The sequence below is a fragment of the Orcinus orca genome, chromosome 15 (genome assembly GCF_937001465.1).
Source record: "Orcinus orca chromosome 15, mOrcOrc1.1, whole genome shotgun sequence".
NCBI classification, from domain to species: domain Eukaryota; kingdom Metazoa; phylum Chordata; class Mammalia; order Artiodactyla; family Delphinidae; genus Orcinus; species Orcinus orca.
Genome location: NC_064573.1, coordinates 63,099,112 through 63,126,896, shown reverse-complemented (window position 1 = coordinate 63,126,896; position 27,785 = coordinate 63,099,112). Strand labels below are relative to the sequence as shown.

At 47.0% G+C, this 27,785-nt stretch overlaps 1 protein-coding gene across 11 annotated transcripts in view; it reads right to left on the bottom strand.

Moving 5' to 3' along the window:
- DGCR2 (DiGeorge syndrome critical region gene 2) overlaps positions 1 to 27,785 on the bottom strand; it is a 69,439-nt gene that overhangs the window by 7,645 nt on the left and 34,009 nt on the right. For 6 of the 11 annotated variants that reach the window (XM_033439574.2, XM_033439581.2, XM_033439577.2 and 3 more), the window contains 5 exons: positions 14,294 to 14,419; positions 13,364 to 13,583; positions 11,542 to 11,618; positions 9,994 to 10,170; positions 2,661 to 2,864 (listed from right to left, as the gene is read on the bottom strand). In XM_033439574.2, coding sequence (XP_033295465.1) covers positions 2,661 to 2,864; positions 9,994 to 10,170; positions 11,542 to 11,618; positions 13,364 to 13,583; positions 14,294 to 14,419 — 804 coding nt within the window. The remainder of the gene's footprint in view (positions 1 to 2,660; positions 2,865 to 9,993; positions 10,171 to 11,541; positions 11,619 to 13,363; positions 13,584 to 14,293; positions 14,420 to 27,785) is intronic. The other 5 variants (XM_033439575.2, XM_033439578.2, XM_049698506.1 and 2 more) reach the window with 1 other exon arrangement.

The window sequence follows — 27,785 nt, the reverse complement described above, 5'->3', positions numbered from 1 at the left end:
TTTCTCTGTTGGTGGTTTATCTTTTCAATTCTTTAAGGGTCTTTCAACGAGCAGAAGTTTTCAATTTTGATGCAGTCTAATTTATCAATGTTTCTTTTGTGGACCATGCTTTTGATCTAAAAATGTTGCATATCCCAAGGTTACAAAGATTTTTCTCCTGTTTTCTTTTAAAAGACTTAATTTTAAAAGAACATATGTTGGGGGGGAGGGATAAATTGGGAGATTGGGATTGACATACACACACTACTCTATATATAAAATAGATAACTAATAAGACGCTACTGTGTAGCACAGGGAACTCTACTCAATACTCTGTAATGGCCTATATGGGGAAAGAATCTAAAAAAAGAGTGGACATATGTATATGTCTAACTGATTCACTTCGCTGTACACCTGAAACTAAAGCATTGTAAATCAACTATATCCCAAAATTAAAAATAAAATAAAAGAACGTATGTTTTTTTCTAGAAATTTTATAATTTAAAGTTTTACATAGGTGTATGACCATTTTGCAAGAAGTGTAGTGTAAGGTTAATTTTTTTGTTTTGCTTATGGATGTCCAATTGTTCCAGCTCCATTTGTTGAAAGACTATCCTTTCTTCATTGAATTGTCTTTGTACCTCTGTTAAACAGCAGTTGACCACATAAGTGTAGACTATTTCTAGACTCTCTATTCTGTTCCACTGACCTATGTGTCTATTCTTGTGCTAAAAAATCACAGTTTTGATTACTATGACTATATAGTAAGTTTTATATCTGGTGCTATGAATCCTCCAACTTTGTTCTTTTTAAAAACCGGTTTGGCTATTCTAATTCCTTTGCCTTTCCACATAAATTTTAGAATCAACTTGTTAATGTCTGTAAAAAAACCCTGCTGGAATTTTGGTTGGTACTGTATAGAATCTATAGATAATTTGGGGAGAATTAACCTTTTAGTGATATTGAGTCTTCTGATCCATGAACCTTTTATTTCATTTATGCCCTTGATTTCTTTCATCAGTGTCTTAACGATTTGTAGCATACAGACGGTGTGCATATTTTGTAAGATTTGTACCTAAGTATTTCATGGTTTTTGGTGCTACTAATAAATGGTACTTTTCTTAAAAATTTCAATTTCCAACTTTTTACAGGTAGTATATATAAACATAATGGATTTTTGCATATTGACCTTGTATCTGGAGACCTTGCTAAACTAAACACATTTATTAATTCTAGCAACATTCTTGTAGATCCTCTAGGATTTTCTACGCAGACAATCACATCATCTACAACAAGAAATGATTTCATTTCTTCCCTTCTGGTCTGGATGCCTTTTCTGACATTGCCCTTGACCTCCCATACAACCCCGAACATGGTGTGAGAGCAGACGTCCTAGCCTTGTTGAAGGAGATATTTTCCTGGTGTCTCTTTCCTTGGTGCAGTGTGGGCAGTTCCCAGAAGAGGATGCTTGGCCTGGGAGGCAGTCAGAAGGCTGCAGAAGCAAGGCCACAGTGTGGGGCAGGGTGAGGCCTTGACTGGGCTATTCTGGCTGCACTGGAGAGAGGCCTGTGGCAGCTCTGATCCTGCCCAGATGCCCTGAAGGCCGTGGTCTGCTGAAAAGTCCTCAGAGCTGGGTGGGCTCCACGGGCCATGCATGCCCACAGATGAGTCACGCTTGTATATGTTTGGTCATTCTTACAGAGCCTGGACAGAGAGTCAAGGCAGCAGAAGTCAACTCCTGAGAAACGGAACCAGGAATCCTGGTGAAGAGACTTGTGAAAGCCAGCATTTGACTCCTGTGGAAGGTGAGTAAGCTGGAGGCTGGAGTGATGTGGCTGGGGCGCAGGAGACCTGGCAGGCACCCAACTGGCTTGTCAGACATCTGCAGGCATGTGCCCTTCAGTAGCGGGTACCATCTACCCTGTGGGATGGGGAGTCCTGAGCGCACCCCAGCTCCATGTCCCCTGCTGGCTCCTCGCAAACATGGCCTCTGCATGCACCACAGCCAGCCACACAGGTTTGGGATACACGCCAGAGCACCCGGCCCGCCGAGCCTCAGCCAGCCTGACGCTGTCTGGCTTGCCCTGATGGCCCTGGGGAGCAGGACGGCTCTCGGTGTGTGGCCCTCACATGTGGCTCCAGCTTCCCTCCATAGGTCCTGCCCAAGCCGTCCGCTGTGGGGCCCACAAGCCCGTGTCGCTCACATTGAAATTCATGCTTCTGATTTACATTTCTCTTGAGGTCATGAATTCACAGGGAGATGCCAGCTGCTCTGGCGTGGAGAACAATCAGGTGCGTGAGTTGCTGTGCTAAGGGCTGAAAGGACAGTCCCACCCGCTGCTCTTTTATCAGAAGTGGAAGGAGGAGGGTCACCCAGAGACCACATGGCCCCTGGCGTCCACCGTGAGTCACCACCGAGTGGGGAGGAGTTTTATGTCAAAACTGTGGGTAATATTTAATCTTTTTCTTAAAGATTCTAACAGTAAAGACTGATAATGGCAAGCAACAGAAACTGTCATCACCTTCCACGTCACCACACTCAGAAACAGGAAGAGCTCCAATGGGGACCACGACGGAAGCCAGTTCTGAGTGTAACCAGGAGAGAAGACAGGCCTACAGCCCTTGGTCACAGCTGCCATGTGAACACGCAGCCCCACGCAAGGCCGAGCTCGCCATCTCACCTGGGTCCAGGCACATGAACTTGCAGCACTCCTTAGGGTCCTTGCGGTACTGCTGGCAGCCCTGGGGCCGCTCGCACAGGGCAGCTACGCACATCTCGGGCTCCCCTCTGTGACAGGTGCAGCTCAGGCACGGATCGTCCCCTTTGGGGGTGAAGTAGAACCCTTCATCCACAACGTTGTCCTTGATGTCGACACATGTCTGACCTGCAATAGGAAGAGATATGTGGGTCACCAGCCAGAGGAGCCCTGACTCCCCACCCGGGCCTGGGCCAACATGACAGCAGAGGAGTTGGCAAGATGGACCTGAAGCACCCCCTTCCAGGGTGGTGGGTCTGCCCGTGGTCACAGGGAGGGGCTGAGAGACCGCCTGGCACACTGTCAGGACAACACGTTGCTCAGCATACCTGGCCACGAGCAGACAGCAGGGACAGAGAGCCCGGGGAGAAGCGCTTGCTTTCAAGTGCCTAAGCGCATTACATGTGAGATTCCCTCCATTATAAAATGCAGGTATCATGAGTATCAGCCCTTTTAGCATCAGAATGTATCTCAAATGAGCCTTCGGAGACGGTCCACTGGAACTGAGACACACAGTGAATTCGCACAAAGCCGACTGGTACCAGAGGAGGAAGAACTGCTGGTGTGAGACAAGAGGGGGTGAAGGCGCAGGCCCTGAAGCGGGTAGGAGACACGCCCAATGCTGGGCATGAGGGCTGAGGCAGGGGTGTGGTTCTCTTCAGGGACACGAGGAGGAGATGTTCTGGTCTCTCAGTGGGGTAGGGACATCTCGGAAAACTCGCAGAAGATGCCACACCTCGGGTCTGTGCCACACTTGACTGGAGTCAAATCTGTGTGACCCACATGATCAGGAGTGTGCAGGGCAAGAAACTTACATAAAAGTGTTCCTGCTCAAACAGAGGGAGGAAGGATGAAGAAAATGAGCAGAGCCCTTGGAGATGCAGGAAAACCATGTGGAGACACAACGGACAAAAACGCCCACATTCGCTGCAAAGCAGAATCCTGCACATCTAGGAAGCTCAACGGACTTCAAGTAGGATAAACACAAAGAACAGACATGGCACAGGGAGAAAGCGGGAAGTCAGAGAGAACGGAAACCTTAAAAAGAGCAAGAAAAAATGACACAATACTTATTGTGAACCCCAGTAAGATTTCCTGCCAAGAGGCCAGAAGGCGGTGGGATAATGAATTCTAAGTGCTCAAAGGAAAAGCTGTCAACCAAGAGTTCTCCATCCAGCAAAGCTGTCTTTCAAAAATGAAGACTTTCCCGGGTAAACAAAACCTGAGAGAACTTGTGCTTTCTGACTCCCAGGATAAGAAACACCAAAGGAAGCTCTGCAGCAAAAAGCAGGTGACCTTCAGAGAGTAATCTGAATCCATACAAAAAGCCAAAAAGCACTAGAAAAGGCAATTATGTAATTATAAGACAGTATAAATGCATATTTTTTCCTCCTTTATTCTCTCAACTTAATTAAAAGGCAGTTGTATAAAATAATATATCTATAGTGTAGTGCTGGGCCCATAACATATGGAAAGGTAATATACCTGGAATGTATGTGCCAGTGACAGTGAAAGAGGTGTGTGGAAGCAAAGCTGCAGTGGGCAAAGGAAACGGCTGCAGATGGTAAAGCAATTACAACTGTGCAGTGTTGGGTTTTTAACACTAAGAGATCTAATGTATACAGTACTCATGCTGCAAAGAGAGGAAAAGAGAACGGAGTTTCACAGAAGTATGTGACAGTGTGATTTAGAAGAAACATATATTTGGTCATTCAGATGACCAACATACACTTCTCATATACATTTGGTCTTCGCCCACAGTTCCTGGCTCACAAATGCTTGGAATTTCCTAAGTGCAGAGAGTGATACAGGAGTCTTTTGTTCTGTGATGAAGTGACTTTTGGAATCTGGTTGACAGGAGGACCGACCCTGTGATCAGAGGGTTGGAACTTTTGGTTCCCATCCTTTGATTTCTGGGGAAGGGGTGGGTAGGGGCGGGTGGAGGTTGAATCAATCATCAACGGCCGATTTAATCAATCATGCCTATGTAATGAAGCCTCCATAAAAACCCAAAAGGACAGCTTTCTGGCCTTTTTGGAAAGCTTCCATGACACGGAACCAGACCATTCTGCAGGCTGCTGTGCTGGGCACCAAGCTCCCCAAGAACAGAGCTCCTTCATTGGGGACCTCGCCTTATGTGTCTCCTCATCACAATAAATCAGTAATCTAGTGGGTAGACAGGTTTCCTGAGTTCTGTGAGCTGTTATAGCAAATTAATCAAGCCTGAGGAGGGGTCAGGGGAACACCATTTTACAGCTACCACTGGAAAAGAAGGAGACTTTAAGTAAAACAAACAAAAACTACTATGGGTAAAAAAGGTTCGATTAATGATTGAAAGGTTCAACTCACCAGGAAGATATAATAATTATAATGGCTTATGTCCCTAACAACATGATCTCAAGAAAGATAAAGCTAAAATTAGAGAGTATCAAGGAAAAATGGATGAATCAACATCCATAGTGAGAGATTATAACATGTCTCTTTCAAAAACTGATGTATCATGCAGCCAAAAAAGATCTGAGCAAGAGCACCAACAAGCCTGAGCTACCAGATGTATAAAAACCCTGTGGCCGGGAGTTCATAAAGATGAATCAAAGAGGCAAACCTCCAGTGAGACTGATCAAGAAAAAGGAAGAGTACGTAAATGATATCAGGAAACAAAAGGAGAGCACAATGACAGACATACAAATGCTTCAAAAAAATCATAAGCTATTATTTAGATTAGATTACATGGGCAATGCCCTAGATACACATGACTTACCGAAACTGACTCAAGAAAACTAGGAGATGTGAATACGCCTATAGCCATTAAAGGAACTAAATCAGTATTAAAAATCGCACATGTATACACACACACACACACACACACACACACACGTCTTAGCTCTGCCCATTGAAAGGGCATAAAAGCAATGAGCATTAACTAATACATAATGCTCATGAAAGAAATAAAAGAATATCTAAGTAAATGGAGAGACATACCATGTTCGTGCATTGGAAGATTCAACATTGTAAAGATGTACATCTCCCCAGATTGACCTATATAGGTTTAATGCACTTCTTATCTAAATCCCAGCAAGGTTTTTATAGACAGATAAGCTTATTCTAAAATTTAGGTAGAAAAGACACAGGCTCTAGAACAGCTAAAACCATCCTGACCTAGAAGAATAAGGTAGGAGGAACCACTTCCTGATTTCAACACTGATTATACAGCTACAGTAATCAAGACAGTGTGGTAATGCAGAAGGTTCAATGGAACAGAATAGAGAACCCAGAAATATACCCACACAAACATGCTTGACTAAGTTTTGACAATGGCACAAAATGCAATGAAGGCAAGACAGCTTTTCAACGAACAGTGCCGGAGCAACTGGACATCCACAGCAAAAAAATGAAGCTTGACCTAATTCTCACACCTTATTAAAAAATTAACTCAAAATGGATTATAGACTCAAATGTAAAATACAAACTATAAAACTTTTAGAACACAACACAGGGTAAACTCTTCAGAATGTAAGGCTAGGCAAAGAGTTTTCAGACCTGACACCAAAAGAGTGACCCATAGAAGGAAGAATTGTTAAACTGGACTTCAGCAAAACTAAAAACCTTTGTTCTGTTAAAGCCCATGTGAAGAGGATGAAGACAAGCTACAGAATAGGAAAAAGTACCTGTAAAAAACTCATCTGCCAAAGAACTAGAACCTACAATACATAAAGAACTCTGAAAACTCAACAGTAGAAAACCCAAACAATCCAACTAGAAAATGGACAAATGACATGGACAGATATTTCACCAAAGAAAATATACAAATAAGCACACGGAAAGGTTTAACATCATTAGCCTCAGGGAAATGCAAATTAAAACCATGAGATAGTACTACATACCTATCAGAATGGCTAAAAATTAAAAATAGTGAAAATCACAAGTGCTGGCCACGATGTGGAGAAAACTGGGTCACTCTTACATGGCTGGTGGGAATGTAAACACTCTGAAAAAGTTCACTAGTTTCATAAACAATGAAACATGCAACTACCATACAACCCAGCAACTGCAATCCTGTGCATTTATCCCAGAGAAGGGAAAACTTACATTCACAGAAAAACCTGTGTGCACATGTTTATGGCAGCTTTAACTGTAACAGTCAAAAACTGGAATCAGGGGCTTCCCTGGTGGCACAGTGGTTAAGAATCTGCCTGCCAATGCAGGGGACATGGGTTCAAGCCCTGGTCCGGGAAGATCCCACATGCCGTGGAGCAACTAGGCCCGTGAGCCACAACTACTGAGCCTGTGCTCCGCAACAAGAGAGGCCGCGATAGTGAGAGGCCCGCGCACCGCGATGAAGAGTGGCCCCCGCTCGCCGCAACTAGAGAAAGCCCTCGCACAGAAACGAAGACCCAACACAGCCATAAATAAATAAATAAATAAATATTTTTAAAAACAAAAACAAAAAACTGGAATCAGCTCAGTTGTCCTTCAACAGGTGAGTGACTGGTTAAATGCTACTCAGCAATAAAAAGGAACAAAGTACTGACAAGACACACATGTAACAACTTGGAACTGTGCTGGCAGAGAGCCAATCCCCAAAGGATGCATAGCAATATGGTTCAATTTATACAACACTATTGAAATGAAAAAACTTTAGAAGTGTTAGTGATTTTAAGTGGCTAGGGATGGGCTGGCTTCTAGCCAGCCCACTCCAGCTTCCCACACCAACCACATCCAATCCGAGCACAGCTGGAGCCATCATGGCACCGCTGAAAAGCTCCTTGCTGGCTCCACAACCCCAGCTGGAGGTGGGGAAGCACTTGAGGAGCCCACGCCGCTGGGAGGCCTTGAGGACAGATGCCCTGAAGAGGGGCCCAAAGGGAAAACCTAAAGCAGAGGCTGGAACAGACACTAAGAAGAGCCCTGTAGCAAACAAGATGCATAAAGGTAGCCACAGCCCAGTCTGACTCCTGCTGACACAGACCCCTCCACCCACTATACCCAAGGCACACAGAAGAAAGGCCAGCCTATTTCCAGGCACCAAAATGACTGGACTCCCCTCCACTGTCCTATACAAGGCGCTGACTTTCAACAAAATATGACAAGGCACACGACAAACCAGAAGGAAATACCAAACTCCAGAGACAACACGATCATCAAGGATATGACACAGAAGAAGGAAGTAACACACAGAAAATTTAACACAAGTAGGATTAATATGCGAAAACCTCTAGTGGAAAAGTTGACAACATACAAGATGGGAAATTCAGCAGAGAGAAACTGTAAGAATCAAACAGAAATGCTAGAAATGAAATGTTAAAAAAAAAAAGAGATGAAGAAAGCCATCAGTGGGTTCACAAGTAGACTCAACACAGCCAAGGAAAGAATTAGTAAACTTGAAGCCAGGTCTATAGAAATTACTCAAACAGAAAGACCAAAAGGAAATTAAAGAGACACCACAACTAAGTGCAATGCATGATTCTGAACTGGATCCTGGGCCAAGAAAAAGAAAACCCGTAAAGCACGTTATTGAAACAACTGAGAACACCAGAATAATAAATTGCAGATTGTTGTGCGGTGTTTGTTGTGTAGTATTTATTGTGCAGTATTGCATCTAGATCAAACGTCCTTGTTTGGATAATTGTGCTGTGGTTATATAAGAACATGCTGTTTTTCTTAGAAATACGCACTGAGTATTTAGGCCTCAAGGGAACAGTATCTCTAATTTACTCTCAAAAGATTTAGGAAAAATAGTCAAAGAGAGAATGATAAAGCAAATGTGGCACAATATAAATAACTGGTGATTCTGTGTAGAAGGCGTATGACAGGAAGTTCCTTGTATCATTCTAGTAACTTTTCCCTAAGTGTGGAATGATATCTAAGTAACAAGTTAGAAAGTTCCCTAGCCCCTGGGCCCAGATGCTCCTATAAGGTTGGTCTATCAAACAAGGTCAAGATTATAACCAACTAGTACAAACTGACTTAGAGGCTGGTAAAAGAGAATGCTTCCCAGCTCATTTCATAAACCTAATATAAATGTGATAACAAAAACTATTCAAGGAGCACGTGGAAAAGGAATGATAGTAACAGGCTAAGCTCACTTCTTAAAGCAGTTTCAAAAATCCTAAATAAAATATCAGCAAACCAAAGCTGGCAATAAACATACAAAAACCAGGAGGACGGTTCAAAATGAGAAAATCTATTAATGTGAAAGAGTAAATGATAAAATCACGTAATATAAACAAAGCAGTAATGTAAAACAGTAAAGAAGAAACACCACACACTCCCAATAAATGCAGAAAAAGGATTAATATAAAAATCAATACATTTTTGTAATGTAAAACTTCCCAGCAAACAAGGACTAGATGGGTACTTCCTTAGCCTCATAAAGGTATCTGGTTTTCTAAGTCCTAGAGAAAATCTTACATTTAATGCTGAAACACTAAAAGCCATCCCTTTTGGGTTGGGAAGATAAGAATGCTTACTATTACCACTTCTAAGTGAAGCTGCAAGAAAAGAAACACCAGGAAAAAAAAGTAAAGAAGTTTTAAAAGAGAAAAAAGATTTGAAAGAAAACACAAAAATGTCTAAACAGAAAGTCTATTCTCTAATAGACAATTAATAAGGGAGTTCAGAAAACTGATCCCCAAATTCATACAGAAGAGGAAAAGGTCCAGAACAGGCAACACGATGGCTGAGGACAGAAGAGGAGCCCACCAACTGGAAGGACTTGTCACGAAGCTCCTATAAATGTGATGAGATGGTGCCCGTGCAAGGACTGACCAACGGCCAAGTCCAAAACCAGGCTCTGGCCCCTGTGAAATCCTGACCCACGACAAATCAGCAGCGAAGGCAGGGATGGTCCCCAGAGGGGACAGATGAGGGAGCCCTGCCGTCGGGCTGCACAATCACAGCATGGCCCTGAGGCTGGAAGAACCTCAATGTGGAATGTGGGTGAGCGAGCTGGCAGAGGGCCCAGAACAGACCTGACACCACAGGCTGGAGGGCACTGGCCCAGATGGGGCTGACAGAGAAGCAGAGTGAGGGCCTCTGGAGGACCCGCGGAGAGCAGGGGGAGGTGACTAAGAGAGTCCGAGGCTCCAGGACACCACGAGATGTGGCAGGTCCTCTGGTCACCACCGTCATCCCAACTCCTAACGACACGGGGTGGGCAGGGCCTCTGTCCTGGGGGGAGATGAGGGCTCAGGGATGACACTGGGGCCCAGCCTACAGGGCCAAACGGGATGCCCGCCTGCGTCAGATGTGCGCTTACTTCTTTTACACAGAAACGAGGACTTGTCGTGGCAGCTCTCAGCATGCCAGCTATGCAGGTCGTGGTGGCGGAGCGTGGGGAAGTGGAAGCATTGCAGCTGCGCGCAGAACACACCGTCACCCTCTGACGTGGCCGCCGCGAAGATGGGGTCCGGGGGCAGAAGCACCTCTGAGGAGCCTGCGGGACAGACAGCGTCACAGCATGATGGCAGCAGGCCAGGGAGCAGGGAGGCAGGCACACTTAGAAACGTTACTACAACGTCAGAGGCCCTGCAAGGACGGCAGTGCCCACAGGAAGGAGAAAGACGCCCCTTCCTCCTCAGAGGGACTCAGCCAGTGAGAAGCTGTGGACTCTCTTCGACCACAGTGTCAGGACCACAAGTGTGCCCAGGAGTATCCACACTGTCCTAAAGGCTGGCACCCTCTACTGGGGTTAGGGATTCACCCCAAGAGCTGGGATTAGGGCAGGTGAGAACCTACTAGAATGATCCTCTGCAGGCATGCTATGACTCTTGAGCCTGGAAACCTAATGGCCATTTCCGAATCAACTACTCCACCGGGAAATAGGAACAGGCACTCACACTCCAGGAGTACAGGTCAGGGATGCTCCAGCAGGACCTTTGAGGACTGAGGGGGGGGCCACTCGGGGGGAAGCCACTGCCCAGGGCCCTGACCGGTCTGTGTGGAGACACGGCCGCCCACCTGCCACAAGGTCCCCCAGGCTGGGAGACAAGTGAGCTCTGCCCGAGTGCAACGTCCCTTCACTTTCCACAGGGAGGTGACAGAGCAAGCAGCCCGGGATCCCCAGGCTCACCAGCCCTCACTTGTCCTCAGAGACACATCAACAGCAGGACTGGGATGTGTTTGGGAAAAGGAACTGGCCCCAAGCTCAAGCCAGAGGCCCAAGGAGCAGCCTAACAGGAGAGGCCCAAGGAGGGACAGGGCAAGGCATGTGGCTCGGGTGGCAGGTGGAGGAACCTGCCAGCACCCGGGCAATGGGACAGGAGGGGTGACCACGGGCGGGTGGGAACGCAGCTGCTCACATGGCTCCTGACATCACCTCGGTAGTTAAAGCAACACACATGTACGCTCACACATGCATGCTCACACTCACATAATCTATTTTAATTCCACCTGCCTGACGGTTCCAGGATGTTTTGGACCCTAACTCTGACCTTCCCTGTTCTAGGAAGCCTGTCCCTCCCTCTCTGGCCTGAGTTCATGTCCGCTGCACACTCTGCTCATTTTTATGCTCCAATTAAAGTTGTGGACTTTGAAACGAGGGTGGACAGTCTAGAAATGGCCAAGGCAGAAGCCACCACAGGTTCCGGAGGAGGCCAAGCCCCACCTGGGTCTGGCGGAAGGGCCTGACCGGGGCTGGGCCATCACAGCCTCCCCGGGTGTGGGGCCCAATCCTCCACACAGCCCCGCACCGGGCACCCGGGTGGGAGAAGGTTGGAGTGGAGAGCTTAGCAATAGTCGCCCTTGTCAGGATGACGCCCCCCAGGTTCAAGCCCAACAACTCTTCTGAAGGACCAGGAAGCCTTACCTTTGAATGCCACCTCCCAGTGACCTTCTAAGGAGCGGTTCCGGCCAGTGATGACGTACTGGTAGCCGACCCACAACCTGCAGGAAGACAGACCGCAGGAGACCTCAGTGGGACAGGGGGAAGCAGGCACCACTGTGTGCATGTTTTTTTTAAAAAAATAAACTTATTTATTTATTTTTGGCTGCATTGGGTCTTCGTTGCTGTGTGCAGGCTTTCTGTAGTTGCAGAGAGCAGAGGCTACTCTTCATTCCAGTGCGCAGGCTTCTCGTTGTGGTGGCTTCTCTTGTTGCAGAGCACGGGCTCTAGGTGCGAGGGCTTCAGTAGTTGTGGCACGGGGGCTCAGTAGTTGTGGCTCACAGACTCTAGAGCACAGGCTCAGTAGTTGTGGCACATGGGCTTAGCTGCTTCACGGCATGTGGGATCTTCCCGGACCAGGGCTCGAACCTGTGTCCCCTGCATTGGTAGGTGGCTTCTTAACCACTGTGCCACCAGGGAAGTCCCTGAATGTGTGCATTTTTAATAGTTACATTGACCTTTAAAATATTGAGCTTCAAAGGCATTAATGATTTTTGAAAGTTTTGATACTTAGTTTTAATAAAATGCATTAAAATTCTAAATAATAAACTCACTAGTCAGAAAAAGTTTTTATCTCGGGTGACTCCTGCCAAGACTCTTCTTATTAGCTGAACCAATAAAGCTTTTACATTCTAAGTAAAATCAATTTAGTTCTTGGTGGACACAAACCTGTGAATACACTAAAACCAAAGAGTAGTATGCTCTGAGGGGTGAGTTTTATGGCATGTGAATTACACCTCAATAAAAGACAACCCCTATGAGCACACACTGCCTCCCTTGGAGCCTCCCACCCAGCAGGTGCTCCCGACCGCAGCCTCCCAGCTCTGGAGATGTCCATCAGTGGGTCCCCAGCTGCCGTGGGTGCCACTCTGCCCCTCCAGCCCCCACCATGCATGTGCCCATCCTGAGGGCACATTCCCACCCCTCCCTTTTCCAAGGACTCAACCACCCAGCGAGCTGGGAGTTATCTTTCTCACTTTGGTGATTTGCCAAGCTCACAGGGCATAACGGTGGAGCCTCCACCTGCCACGGTCACTGCGTTCCTATGGCAGTGTGGCAGCCTTTGCCATCGTGCGGAGGGAGCACTGGCAGTATGGTGACCCTGTGATCCACTGCTGGCCCCGGCAGTGTGGAAGGGGTCCTCAGCACACATCTGACCCCAGAACAAAGCCCCCTGAATGCTGGGCCTGGGAGAGGCCGGCAGTTGGCCAGTTTCCATACTTGCTCTCTGATGCTGTGGAGCCTGGGGGTCTAGGCCAGGTCCGGAGCCAGACTGCCTGGGTTGGAACCTGGCACACCCCAGTTAATACGTGCCCTGGTCACCACCCTGGGCCCTGTGGTGTCTGGGGGACTGAACGAGTGGGCCCATGGAAGGCACTGAGCACGGGCCTGGCAGAGCCCACTTTCTCAGAAGGATCGCCCCACCTACCTGCATGGCCCGCGAACCAGGCCTACGAAGCCCCATGTGGAGCAGCCCCTCCTGACACAGGCCCAGACCCCCTGCAGTTGCAGCAGAACCCACACAGGGGGACCAACGAAAAGGACTGGCTCAAGGTGACACAAGGTGGCAGCCCATCCCTGCCCCTCTGAGAGACCCTGCCCCGTCGCAACACCTACCCTAAACCCCCATCTCCATTTGCTTCCAGGGGGCGGGGCTGCTGCGGGCTGCCAGAGGCTACGTCCTGGAGGCCATCATGCTAGGCAGGCCTTGGCACTCCACAGGCCCCGGACCCCACCCCGGACTCACTTGTGCTGGTCCTGCCACGCGAAGCTCCGCTCGGGCTGGTCCCATTCCTGGGTCAGGACGAAGCGCAGCTCCTGGTCAGTGGAGAAGGTGGCGAGGGACCCGTTCACGCGCTGGCAGGTCTGTGCAGCATCCCAGTAGTTCTCCCCGCTCAGGTAGACTCGGTAGCAGCTGGCCGTGCCCTCGTAGTGGTGCCACCCTGTCGGGCACTTCCCTAGGAAACATGAAAGACGGCGGGGAGTTGTCCCCCAAGTTAGCATCCTCACTCCAAAATGCAATTGTACATGCTGCATCTAAGCAGCTCAGAAACCACCCAAGAAGGGGGAAGCTGAGGCTCAACAGGAGAGCTCTGCCTCCAAGACCATAAGCCTCCCAGTTGTATGAGGCTGTAGCCACTGGGCAGTCAAGACCAGCCGCTGAGTTCGCTGAGTAAAGTGGCTGATGAGCTGGTAGAACTCCTCAGGCTGGCAGTGTGAGCATTCCCACTACATCACCACACCTAAGTATGTCTACTCAGAAGGGGGTTTCAGCTGTGGTTTTTCTGCCTTTCAATTTTCCTTAAATTTATTCTGCTCTTTTAAACTCCTAATATTGTAGAGAGTTCATTAAATAACTAGTTATTTAAAAAAATTTCTAAATGGAGGGAGAGCCTGCTTCTCCACCTACAAAAGGGTGGGTACAGTTCAGCCCCCAAAGGTAATAACCATCTCTTAAAAAAAAAAGCAGCCTGGTTCCAGAGCCTGGGTTCAGGTCATGGCTTCCTCACTCGGGCTGGGTGGCTTTGGGCAGGTCATTGTGCAGCTTCACCCATCAAAGGAGGCCCTGAAGGGCTATTTTAGGTGGACACCCCGGCACAGCCAAGTGGCATGGGAGAGCCAGGGACCACGTGGGGGGTGAGCCTTTGTTCATGAACAGGGCAGGTCTGCAACTTACTGCTGAAGCGGACGGGCTGCGCCACATTCATGGCATGGAAGTGCGTGGGGTCGCCGCCTCGAGCCCGCCCCGGCCTCGGATCCACAGCCTCCTTCCCATGGTAAGGACGCGCCTCCCCGATCACTTCTGAAAGCAGAGAGAGAGTGGCTGTCAACACTGCTCATGAGGGCCAGACGCCAAAGTGAACCCCGGTACAGTCAGATGGCGGGGGGATTGGGAGGGCAGGGAGGAGGAAGCACAGATTCCATCTATTCAGGTTTTCTTTAGAACTCTAAAACGTGCCGTTCATGCCAAATGGGTTACATGAGCTTCTTGCTGAAATTACGCCTGGGCAGTCTTCATTTTTCATTATGACTACGAAATGGGGACTCTCAGTTGCATTTTCTAACAGGCTACTGTGGGCACATCACAGGGTCAGCCACTCCTGCTTAACACCCTCCTGCATCCCTGGCCACAGGGGGTTCTCTGCAGAGTCCAGGCTGCTTCCCCACTGACCTGGAGCCTCCCCTCTTAGCTGTGTGTGGCCCTCTCTGTCTGCTTGCCCCTCTCTCAGCCTCAAGGCCAGGGTCAGGGCACCTGGCACAGGCCCTCGTGTGCAGCAGGCCTGGAGCATGGTTAAAGTGTGACCAGAAAGCTCAGGGTGAGGAAGAATGCTAGCTTTATGTGTGGTGGTCCAAGAGTAATTCGCAGGTCTGAGAGAGGAGACCCAGAGAAGTGAGATTTACCCAAGGCAGGAGAGAGCCAGGGGCTATGTTTCCGAGGGGCCTCTGCGCTCTGCCTGCTGGGGGGCGCCTGGTGGAGGATACCGGTACAGGGTCAGCACAGGCGATGAACTTGGTCTGCACGACTTCGCAGACACAACAGACACCTGCCTGCAGCTGGCTCAACAACCTCAGGCCAGGCGGGGGTGGTGGGGTGGGTGGTGGGTGGAGTGTGGCCCAGGAGGGGCGTGGCGCATGCCAAGGTGGGGCAATGGGCGTGGTAGGGGCGTGGCATGGCAACGGGCAGTCCCCACCTCTCCCACCTGCGGGCAGGGGCAGAGGACCTTCATTCCCCAGCAGGGATCGAACTGGGCCCTGGCAGTGAAAGGAGACCGCCAGGGAATTCCCTGACACTGTTTTTATTTAATAAATCATCTTTATTTTTTCCCATTATAAAATAACACATATTCAATGTAAAATATTTGAGAAATACAGAAGTTTGAAAAGACGAAACAGATAAACTGTACTATTCTAGAGGTTGCTGCCCTTCCAATCTCTCCTTTCTACACAAATCCTTAAAACTATTGGGATCACGTCAAGCACTATTTTATGATTTGCTTTGCAAGCTGAAGACTATAAACAGCTTTCCATATTCTTTAGTGAAGATCACTTTCAATGGCTGCTCAGCATCTGTGAATCGATTTCTTTAATTACCACAACTCCTAAGGTTCCAAGCTGGAGCTGCCTGCATTTCCTAATTTTTGTAGAAGAAGCACATGTGTGTCCTTCTGAGACCCTAGCAGCTTTGTCCCTCTTCCACTAACTACTCAGTAGAGTATTTCCTCGGAGTTTCCATAGTCCCTTCCCAGGCAGGTGATGGGATCAGCTTGCCAATCACTCTAACACATAAAATGTGTTCCCAGTGCCTGAGATAAGTTGGACCCCAGGCAAAGACCTAGAGGAGAAGCTGCCCTCTTCAAACACTGCCCTGGGGTGGGACGGCTTCAGCTCTCTGGGACTGGGGTGCCCCGTGCACATGTCTGAGAACCACCACTTCCCGCTCCCCGGAGGAGACAATGCAAAGCCCCTGCCTCTGTCCCTCCAGGGCGCCAGGCAGAGGAGTGGGCAGATCCCCACTGGGCTGAGGGATAAGGAGGGAGGGGAGCAGAGCCCTCCCAGGCAGAGGGCGCAGCCTGGGCAAAGGCCAAAACCGGGCATGCCTGCGACAAGCTTGAAGACCAGCTTGGGTGTAGCTGAAGCATATTTCGCTACGCCTGCACTTCACACCTCCCTTTTGCCTGCTCTTCACACCTCCCTTCTGCCTGCTCAAACGAGCAAGACCTGTGGTTCCACTTGGTCTTGGCCTCTTCCCCAGACCAAGCATAGCACCTGGGCACCTGGTATACAACCGGTCAAACTGCTCACAGAGGGACGAGGAATCTAGGGCAGAGGGGAGAGAAAGAAAAGGACCGGTTCTGCTGGGGGCACCAAACACCAGGTGGCCAGGATGCTGCCCGCAGTGAAGCCATCTGCAGCCCGGGGAGGGGGTGGGGGGGCAGGTGAAACAGCACAGTAAAGTAACCAGAAAGCCTGGTGGCGGTGGAGGACGCTGCTCTGTGATGAGCAGGCTTCTCTGTGGTTCAGGCAGCAATTCTGAGCCTTCCTCTCTACTCCATTTTCCTTCATATCCAAACGCCCACATCCACCCCCTCATCACTCATTATTCAGCGTCCATTATATGCTGCCACCGAAACCCACCAACAGACACAGGCCCCCTGAGTGTCCTGGGGGCCAGAAGCAAGAGGTGAGGGTGGCTGGGGAAGGCAGAGTTCACTGGATCAGCAGCCTTACAGCACTCTTAGGACCACCTCTGACAATAAGGAGTTTTCTCTGAGCCCCACAGACAGCGCGGCGGCCAGCTGGAGGGTGTGCGGCCAGCCCCAGAGTGCGGGTTTCAGGGTGCAGACGCCCCAGAGCAGCTCTAGGCACTGTCCCAGGCACCCGGCAGCAGGTGGCCCTGACCCCTTAGTGGGAGGTCTCACTCTCACTCCCTGTGGTGGGGACGGGGATGAGTCCAAGCCTGGAACCCAACCTGAGTCCAGCCCTGACGTCTCCGAAGGACTGCTCCTCTCTCTTCAGATGTCCGTCCCCGGACTTCAGAATGGGAGCCCAAGGAGGAGACCCGGCTGAAACGCTACTGAAAATCTGAGGAAGAGGGAATGTCTGAGATGGGGAGGCAGGCAAGGCCGTGACAGACCTGCTTCAGAGGAGAAGTGTCCCGCCTCAGGACCCTCGTGTGCCCTTGGAGATCAGGGCAGCAAGAGCTGGAGGCCTCGAGTCCAACGGGGAATCTGAGTCAGTAGTCAGGGCAGGCAGTGTCCTGCTTGCTGCTCCCAACAGCAAGTGGCCGGAAAAGAAGATGATGTGCAAATAAAGGACAAGATGTGAGTGATTCTAATTTGTGTTTCCAGAAACTTAAAACTTGTCCAGATGAGCCTGTAACGTCTCCGAATGAGGGAGCGGGCAGGACAGACTGGAGCCTCTTCAGTGTTCTGAGCTGTCGGGACACATGTCACTGTCCTATTTCACACCAAACAGGTTTAGAATCATGGTCAAAAATCAAATGTCTCTAAGTTAACCAATACTTGCTAACCAACGCAGGATTTCTAAAACCAGAGAGCCAGGAAATACAGTTACTAATAGCATTTCCGTTACGCTGAACACGTTCTTTAAACTGATTCTCTTTCCCCACAGCTGGGGCCAGTCATGTCGCTCAGGGGGATCTCACTGGGCTAAAGTTTGATGGTTTGGGGGAGCCCCAGGGACCACCATCTCTGTCTCTGTTCCATCAGGGACATGCCAACATGAGCACTCTGTCTTCCCATTTTATACCCATGTGGACAGTATATGCGGTACACAGAGATTAACTGCAAAAACACAGCCCTATAAGTTTCAAGTTCAAAATCTGCCTCCCTCCGGCGGCTCCTATAGGTCCATGAATGTCTCAGGGCACAAGTTCACAGAAGGGACATTTTACCTTCTGCTACTGCCTGGGACAGAAGCTGAAGCCACCAGTCCCAGGCACACTCCACCTGTGGCCACAGCTCTCAGATGCCAGGAGTGCTGTGGCAGAAGCAGACTGACCTGAGTGGGGCTCCTCCCTCAAGGTCTTCTCAATTCTTAGGTATGTACATCACAGGATGAAATAGAAATCCTGCCTCCCCTCCCCCAGCCCCCTGCTCCTAATCCCATTTCCCACAGAAAATTCTTCAGATAGTTTTTAAATTATTTTTTCTTACTTCTTCCGGTAGTTTAAAAAGAATTACTTATTTTTACTTATTTCTTCTGTTATGTCTATATTTCCGAATAATAGGTTTACCCTGCTATTTCTAGTGTTATCAATTTTAAGTGTTACCCACTGACTTAAGGTCAGGCAGGTACAGGCTTATTATTAGCTCACATACACTCTTACCTTCCCAACAGAGTAGCATCAATTTCAAAACTAAAGTCAGTAGAATAATGTAATAATGTAAGTATTCTTCACTTGTGAACCAAATAGCATACTAAGGTTATTTCGATCCTCTAACAACTTTCTTTTTTCCTGGAGTTAATATTTGCATCGGTTTTAAATTTTTCTTAGCTTTCTGTATATCAACCACTGATTTTTTCAGCTACTACAGCAGATAACAAAGGCTAACAGTAAAAATTTTAAACACTCAAAACAGTGTGTCAGAGCCACCTGGCTCCACTTTGTTTCCTGGAATCCCTGCCTACCTTCCAGCTCCAGGCTGAATGGGCCGCTCTCTGGGCTGGGGCTTGGCTGTGATCCTCGGGTCCACTTTGCTACCCTCCTGCACTGGGACCCTGTTTCCTGGACCCCAGGTCATCTTCTTTCTTGCTTAACCCTCTCCTTTTACAAGATCACATCTTTCTAAGAAAGGGTATAGCAACATTTATGAGTCTATTCATATCTACAATTTCTTTATTTTATCCTCATATATCATTGACTTCTCTGGATATAAAAATCCCAGATTAATAACATTTTTGAAGCTTCTGGTTAAAGATATCAGATTGAACAAACACACCTTGTTCTCTGAAACCCATTAAAACAACAGTAATGGGATTTTATTTTATTATTATTATTTTTGGCCCCCCTGTGCGGCATATAGAACTTCCCCAACCAGGGATCAAACCCATGCCCCTGCAGTGGAAGCACTGAGTCTTAAGCACTGGACTGCCAGGGAAGTCCAGTAACAGGATTTTTAAAAAGGCAGTCACTAGGACAAACAGAACAGTTAAGAGAATGACAAAGTTCTAAAAACTGGAAAACAGGACTTCCCTGGTGGCGCAGTCGTTAAGAATCCGCCTGCCAATGCAGGGGATACGGGTTCGAGCCCTGGTCCGAGAAGATCCCACATGCCGCGGAGCAACTAAAAGCCCGTGTGCCAGAACTACCGAGCCTGCACTCTAGAGCCCGTGCTCCACAACAAGAGAAGCCACCGCAATGAGAAGCCCGCACACCACACTGAAGAACAGACCCTGCTCCCCGCAACTAGAGGAAGCCCGCGCGCAGCAATGAAGACCCAACACAGCCAAAAATAAATAAATAAATTTATTAAAAAAAAAAAAGAACAACAACTGGAAAACAGAAGGACAAGTGATAACGTAGAGAAGGTGACCACATGTCCTAAGATGCCTGGTTATGCCCGCTGTCCCAGTATACCATCCAGTTTAGCATTTGTCAGTCTCAAAATTGTCTTATTTTAGAAGTAAATCACTCCAAATTTATTTGAGCCTAGAAAGCTAAATCCTAGGCCAGCAGCTGGGCAAAGTAAGAAATTTGCAAACTATATACATTGACCCTTAGACCCAGCAATCCGACATTTAAGAATTTACACTGATGATACATCTCCAAAACTCCCTCCAAAACAAAAAAGCCCCCCCATAACCCCGCATATGCACAAGGTTACTTACTGTGACGTTATTTTTAATAGCAAACTAATGAGGACAACCTAAAGGCCCACACATAGGAGACCGGCTAAATAAAATACGGTACGTTCCTAAGATGGAGAGCAATATAACAGTAAGAAAGAATTTAAAAAAAAAAAAACTTTATGAATTAATACAGAGTTATTTTAAGGATATTCTACTGAATTAAAAAAGAAAAAAAATCAGGGCAAAAAGTACACACAGTAAGACACTTTTTTTATGTAAGAAATGGTAAAGAAAAAGAAACAAGTAGTAAAATATACACACATTTGCTTATTTTTGTAATCAAAAAAATGCCCAAAACTCAGAAAAGATAGGCCAGAAACCAATCAAGCTAGTGGCCTATTGGATATGGTGGAAACAGGTAAAGGGAAATAGAACTTCTAAGTGTATGTTTTTATACAGTTACAAGTTTTGAATCTTGCTAATGTTTTACATATTCTAAAAAAAAATCAGTTAATCTTGTGGATACACTAAAGCCCATGAAATTGTACACTTTAAAGGGATGAATTTTATGGTACATGATTTATATCTCAATTAAAAAATAAATGAAGATGAGGAGGCAAAGTCCTAAAACTGAATGCAAACATTCAGACATTAACACATCACACAGAAGAAAAACAGGAATGAATCCGGTGGCTTCTGACTAGACAATGACTGTACCCCCTCAGTGCAACACAGTCTAACATCATAAAGAACTGAGAAGAAATCCTAGAATTTAGTTAGTAGGTTTGTTCTTGGCCGTGGTACAAGAGCAGTAATTCCAAAACTCTTTTATGTGTACTTTAGAATTGGCCAAATGAGTACATATACAGATGGTGCTGGGAACCAGGGTTCGTTCTTATGGGAAAGGGAGGTACAAATATGAGATGGGGGAGGAGAGGAGGAAGTCTAGATTAGAATCGGAGGTACAGCAAATACGAACTCATGATTTAAAAAAAAGTTTTCTGGGGCTTCCCTGGTGGCGCAGTGGTTGAGTCTTCCTGCCAATGCAGGGGACAAGGGTTCGAGCCCTGGTCTGGGAAGATCCCACATGCCATGGAGCAACTAAGCCCATGCGCCACAACTACTGAGTCTGTGCTCTAGAGCCCGCAAGCCACAACTGCCCACATGCTGCAACTACTGACGCCCGCGCGCCTAGAGCCCGTGCTCCGCAACAAGAGCCACCCCAGTGAGAAGCCCACGCACCGCAACAGAAGAGTAGCCCCCGCTCGCCTCAACTAGAGAAAGCCTGCACGCAGCAATGAAGACCCAACGCAGCCAAAAATAAATGAATAAATTTATAAAACATAAATAAATGATAAATAAATAAATAAAAAGGCTGGGGACACCTCTTGACTAAAGGACAGAGCAAGATGGCAAGAAAATACAACATGTAACCTTTGACTAAATCCTGGACTTAAAAGTTTAAAAAACCTGTAAGTGACACTTTTGTGACCATTGAAAAAAATTTCAATATGGACTATATATAAGATAATAGTGTTATAGTAAGTTTCTTGCATGTGAAAATTGTACTGTGGTTAGAGTGGATTGTTCTCATTCTCAGAAGATGCTGAATATTTAGGGGTAAATATCATATCTGTAATACACTCTCAAAGGGTTCAGAAAAAAATGTACATAGAGAAAGCAACTGTAGCAAAATGCTAATGGCTGATGAATGCAAGTAAGGGCTACAGGAGCGTTCACTGCACTATTCACTGCACTACTCTCAAGCCTTTTCTGAGATATGAAATTTCTCGTATTAAATCAGGGAGAAGGCAGGGACTTCCCTGGTGGTGCAGTGGTTGAGAGTCCGCCTGCCAAGCAGGGGACACAGGTTCGATCCCTGGTCTGGGAAGATCCCACATACCGCAAAGCAACTAAGCCCGTGTGCCGCAACTACTGAGCTTGCACTCTAGACCCCGTGTGCCACAACTACTGAAGCCCGCATACCTAGAGCCCATGCTCCACAACAAGAGAAGCCATGACAATGAGAAGCCTGTGCACCGCAACAAAGAGTAGCTGCCGCTCACCACAACTAGAGAAAGCCCGTACACAGCAATGAAGACCCAATGCAGCCAAAAATAAATAAATTAATTAATTTTTTAAAAAATCAGGGAGAAGGCAGTCCACACACCCAGCTCCCAACCCCTGCATGGTGTGCTCAGGAAACCTGCCCCTCCTTCACCCTAGCAGAACATGGGGGATTTACTAAAAAAGTAAAACAGGGGGTCTCTGGTATGGGGGATACCAGTTCAGCTGAAAGTCATGGTTCTTTATTTAAGGAGGGGATGGCAGACTCCCAGCTCCTCTTCCTCCACTAAGCTCCTCCTTTATTATGTTTAGGTAGTTTCCTTCTATTCCTAGCTTGTTGAGTGTTTCACCATGAAAGAATGTTTAATTTGGCCAAATGCTCTTCCTGCATCAAGAAGATCATGTGTTTTTTCCTACATTCTACTAGTGTGGTATATTACACATTTTAGTTTTTTGAACCACCCTTGCATTCCAAGAATAAATCCATTTGATCACAGTGTGTAAGCCCCTATGTCCCAACTTTCATTTGTTTTTTTTTGTTTTTTGTTTTTTTGGCTGCGTCAGGTCTTAGCTGCGGCACGTGGGATCTTTGTTGAGGCATATGGGATCTTTCATTGCCACGCAGGCTTCTCTCCAGTTGTGGCATGCGGGTTTTCTCTCTCTAGCTGTGGCGCGCGGGCTCCAGAGTGTGTGGGCTCTGCAATTGGCGGCAGGTGGGCTCTGTTGTTGAGGCGCGCAAGCTCAGTATTTGTGGCGCGTGGGCCTAGTTGCCCTGCAGCATGTGGGATCTTAGTTCCCCAACCAAGGATCGAACCCGCATCCCCACTGGAAGGCAGATTCTTTACCACTGGACCACCAGGGAAGTCCCCTCAACTTTCATTTCTTATTTTAGTTATTTGAGTCTTTACTCTCTTTTTTCTTTCCCGGCTTCACTCACTTTATTTTTCTCCCCATTTCAGGGCCCCCACGGCCTCTGGGCCCTTCCACAGCAGTGGCATCATTAGCCATTCGGTGTTTCTACGAAGAAGTTGAGTCTTTTCTCTTTAGTCAATCTAGCTAAAGGTTTGTCAATTTTGTTGACCTTTGGTTTTGTTGATTTTCTCCATTGTTTTTCTATTCTGTTTACCTCTGTTCTGATCTTTATTATTTTCTTCCTTCTGCTAGCACTGAGTTTAGTTTGTTCTTCTTTTTCTACTTCCTTAAGGTGTAAAGTTAGATTGTTGATTTGAGACCCTTCCTCCCTCCCTCCAGCTGACACTCTCTCTCTCTCTCTTAATATAGTGTTTACAGCTACATATTTCCTTCTTAGTACCATTTTTGCTGCAGCCCCTAAGTTTTGGTTTGTTGTTTTCTTTTAAATAAATTTATTTGTTTATTTATTTATTGGCAGGCAGATTCTTAACCACTGTGCCACCAGGGAAGTCTATGGTTTGTTCTTTTCATTTTCATTTATCTCAAGATATTTTCTAATTTCCTGTGTGATTTCTTCTTGACTCACGACTGTTTAAGAGTATACTGTTGAATTTTCATGTATTTGTGAATGTTTCAGTTTTCCTTCTACTGTTGATACCTATTATGGTTTCATTCCACTGTGATTTATATGATTTCAATCTTTTAAATTTGTTCAGACTTATTTTGTGGCCTAACATATGGTCTAGCCTAGAGAATGTTAAATGTACATTTGAGTAAAAAGATGTGCATTCTGTTGGTTGTTGTTGGGTGATCCTGCAAGTTCCCAAGGCTCTGTTCACCTTTCTTTGCTCTTTCTATTCCAAACACTCAGTAATTTCAAATGTTCAGTTTGCAAGCTCACCTAGTCTTTCTTCTGCCTGTTGGAGCCTGCTTCTAGTGAAGTTTTCAATTCAGTTTAGTTTTTTGTCCATATTTTCCTTCACCTCTTTGAGCACACTTAAGATGGTAGCTTTAAAGCCTTTCTTTAGTATGTCTGAGGCCCACTGTTTCTTGAGGGATCGTATCTGCCACATAATTTTCTTCCTTCAAATGGGCTGTGTTCTCCTGCTTCTTTGTATGTCTGTTATTTTGTTGTTGAAAATTAGGCATTTGAATAAATCCTCTCCCAATCTTTGCAGACTGGCTCTGTATTGGGGAAGACCTTCATTAATTAGCAGGGTTTATTCTAAGCCTTGAGAACAGCTCAGGGTGAAGGCTTAACGTCTTCTTAGGCCTTTTCTACACTTGCATTGTGTCTGGTCCTGTGTGTGAACTTCTTTTGATTCTTAAGTATATATGCCTGCTTTAAAATGTCTTAATTTCCCAGAGCCAGTCACCTGCTTCTCAGGGTCTTGGACGTACTATTGTATTCCTCCACCCACAGTCCCTTACCCCAGGCACCTGCAGGTCTGTACCCAGTTTTTGTGAGCATTGCTTGACACTTTCTGCAGTTTTTTGCTGGCTGAGATCCAAACTATGTAATTTTTCCCTATCTGAGTTCCAAGTCAGAAAAAACAGACATCAGTCCCTCAGGCAGCCCCCAGACAGGTCAGAATGTTGCAAAATAAGGTCACTCTGCTCCCTCTGGTTGGAGGCAAGGAATTTGGAATTGGGTTGTTGCTTCTTTTAGACTGTGCTGTGCCACTGGGGGAGGAAGTGGGCCAAGGGTGAGTAAAAATGCCATGATATTTCCTACCACTTGAATGTGGCTTTTTCCTGATTGGGTGTTCCCATGGTTGCTATAGACTTTGACCGTTTTCCAGAGCTTCCATGAAGTTATTTTACCCATCTTCTAGTTGCTTTTTGAATGTATGCATGGCAGAATGGGCGTCTGAAGTTTCTGAGACAGCCATTTTGCTGACATCAGAATATACTGCTATGCCATGCAGCGCAGCCACAAAAAAAACAAGAAGAATATATTGCTAAAGTTTTCTTTTACTCCCTGAATTAATAAAATAAGAGCTAACATATAGTGAGTGATTGCTGAGTGCTGTGTTCTGCTCTAAGCACACCTTGTGTACATCAATCCTCTAGCAACCCTAAGGTAGGCACTATTATCCCCCGTCTCACAGGTGAGGACAATGAAGTTCAAAAAGCATCTTGCCCACAGGACTACAGCCGGAGGAGGCGGAGGCGGGGAACCAGCCCAGGCAGCTTGGTTCTGAGCCCCCACATCTAACTGCTATTTTACACACAGCAGAGTTAGCTACCTCAGCCACTCTGTGCTGGTCCTTTTGGTCTAGGATGCTCTATCCAGAGTCCAGGGAGCATCCCGTGGCTGTTTTCTTCCAGAGTCTAGAGAGCACTGGGTGTCTTTCATGTTTAAGAGGAAGGCGGTCCAGCTTGCCAGAGGCTCTGTAGGTACTCGTGGGCCAGGTGCTGGTAGGGTTCAGGTGAGTTCAAGGTGAGAACCCTCCAGCTTGTTGATACCGCTTCTACCTCATCCATGATGCACCAATTTCTCCAGAAAAGACTCCGGCAACCCCCTGCCTGAGGAAACAGACCATTTGGGGAGCAGGGCAGAAGATATGGTCAAGGGTCTCATCTGTCCCCATAGAGAATTTCTCTTAATTCCTCTGTTTATCACCTCCATGGCTCCCCTCTGCTGGGCCTGGTACCTCCTATTCTGCAGACTGTAAGTCCAAGTGCTATCTAACAGAAATATAATGCAAGCCACATTTCAAAAGAGATGAAATTAATTTTAATAATTGTATTTAACCCAATATATTCAAAGTACTATAATTTCAACATGTAATAAATATTAAAAAGTATTAATGAGGTGTTTTACTTTTTTGTACTAACTCTTTGATATTCAGTGTATACTTTACAGTTGTGGTGCATCTTAGTTGGAAACGGCCACATTTCAGGCACTCAGAAGCCACACGTGACTCGTGGCTACCATACTGGACGGCCAAAGTCTGGAAAATAAGCTTCATGTCTGCCATGGAAGAGTCATCTAGCTCCGTGGAGAAAGTGAGGAAGTGAGGAAGCCCAGCCACCCCCAGCCAGATGCCCACCAGCCTGGGCATTTAGGGCCTGCTGGGCAAATTGGCTCATTTCCTGGTGTTCTCTCCCCCAAGCAGGCCCGCGGCTGCATTTTCTCTGCCACATCAGTTTTCACTTTCCTTCCATTGGCTTCTCTTAAAAAACAAACAAGGCTGTCTAATATCTGAAACATTCCAAAGAGTACATGCAGCACTTATGTAAGATGTAAAGCCTAGTAATAAAGTACGTCATGAACCCCCAGCCCCCACTAAGTAGGTCATCTGCTACAGGGCTGCACCCCGACGTCTGCTTCTCCCAGGCTGACACCTCTGTCTTCCCACCAGCGAGGAACCGGAAGCCCGGGTTTTGTGTATCTGGGCTGTTCAGCCTTTCTTCCTCTTGGTTTACCACACACAGATGTATCTGAAAATGAGATGGTGCTCAGTTATGCTTGTCTTTACTGTACTGTGTGTACTTTGGGGCAACTTGCCCTGTCACCTACATCCTGCTTTAAGGGTTTCCGTGTTGGGCTTCCCTGGTGGCGCAGTGGTTGAGAGTCCGCCTGCCAATGCAGGGGACACAGGTTCGTGCCCTGGTCCGGGAAGATCCCACATGCCGCGGAGCGGCTGGGCCCGTGAGCCATGGCCGTTGAGCCTGCGCGTCCGGAGTCTGTGCCCCGCAACGGGAGAGGCCACAACAGTGAGAGGCCCACATACTGCAAAAAAAAAAAAAAAAGTTTCCATGTTGCTACAGGAACCTAACAGGCACCTGCTGTCGCTGGGTCAAATACTCCGCTATGTGAACACACATTTGGGTTGTTTCCAAGCTGTACATTAGTATGAACAGCACTGCAAAAATTTCTCCAGAGCTTCCGCCAAATGGCAATGCTGGATCACAGAATATGAGGATGTTCAGCTTTGCAGGTTAATGCCTGTTTTCCAAAGTGGGTGTGTCAGTGCACCCCTCTCACCAGCAGCCCAAAGACCTCCAACACCCGGGTTTGTCAGACGTCCTCAGTTTCGCCAATCTAAGTATCTGCAAAGTGGGAGCTCACTGTCGCCTCTGAATACTAATGAGGTAGGACATCTCTTTATGTGTTGAGCCACCATTCTTGTTCGTTTTTCTTATTCGTTGACATGCCTGACCGTCTTTTGTCCATCCGCAGGAGTCCTCTACACACGCTGGATTATAATCCTTTATAGGCTTCCCACTCTGTACTTGTCTGTTCACATTCTTTATTGGGGCTTTTTGATAAAGGGGAGACCTTAATTTTAATCTGGTAAGACTGGTCGTTTCTATTTAAGAGTTAACATTTTCTTGTGACTTAAAAAAAACTTCCTACCAAGGTCATAAAGGTATTCTCCTCTACGGTCTTCCAGGAGTTTTTCTTCAATTAACCTGAAACCAACACTGTTCATCAGGGATCTGATGGCATTCCTTTCGGACTCCATCCTTTGTCTAGTGACGGGTAATCCACTTCTGTCTCAAATCAGGTTTCTCTGGTCCATTTCTGGCAGCTCTTCTGTCTCACCAGCCAATCCCTGAGCCAACTGTGAAGGAAGCCTCAGCACTGGCAAGGCTGGTGTGTGCTTCTTTCTCTTCTTCAAAGTGGACAAATGATATCAGGACTTTATCCTTCCACGGGTTTTAGAATTGACTTGTCATATTTCCCAGAACACTGAATCCACAGATCAATATAAGAAGAACAGGCAGCTTTACCACACTGAGACTTCCTTGCTAAGAACACCCTGTCTCTTCTTATTCAAGTCTTCTTTAATGTCTCTTAATAAAGCTGTGAATTCTTCTCCAGTAAAACTTTTACATTCCCGTTTGTATCAGACATGGTTCACTCA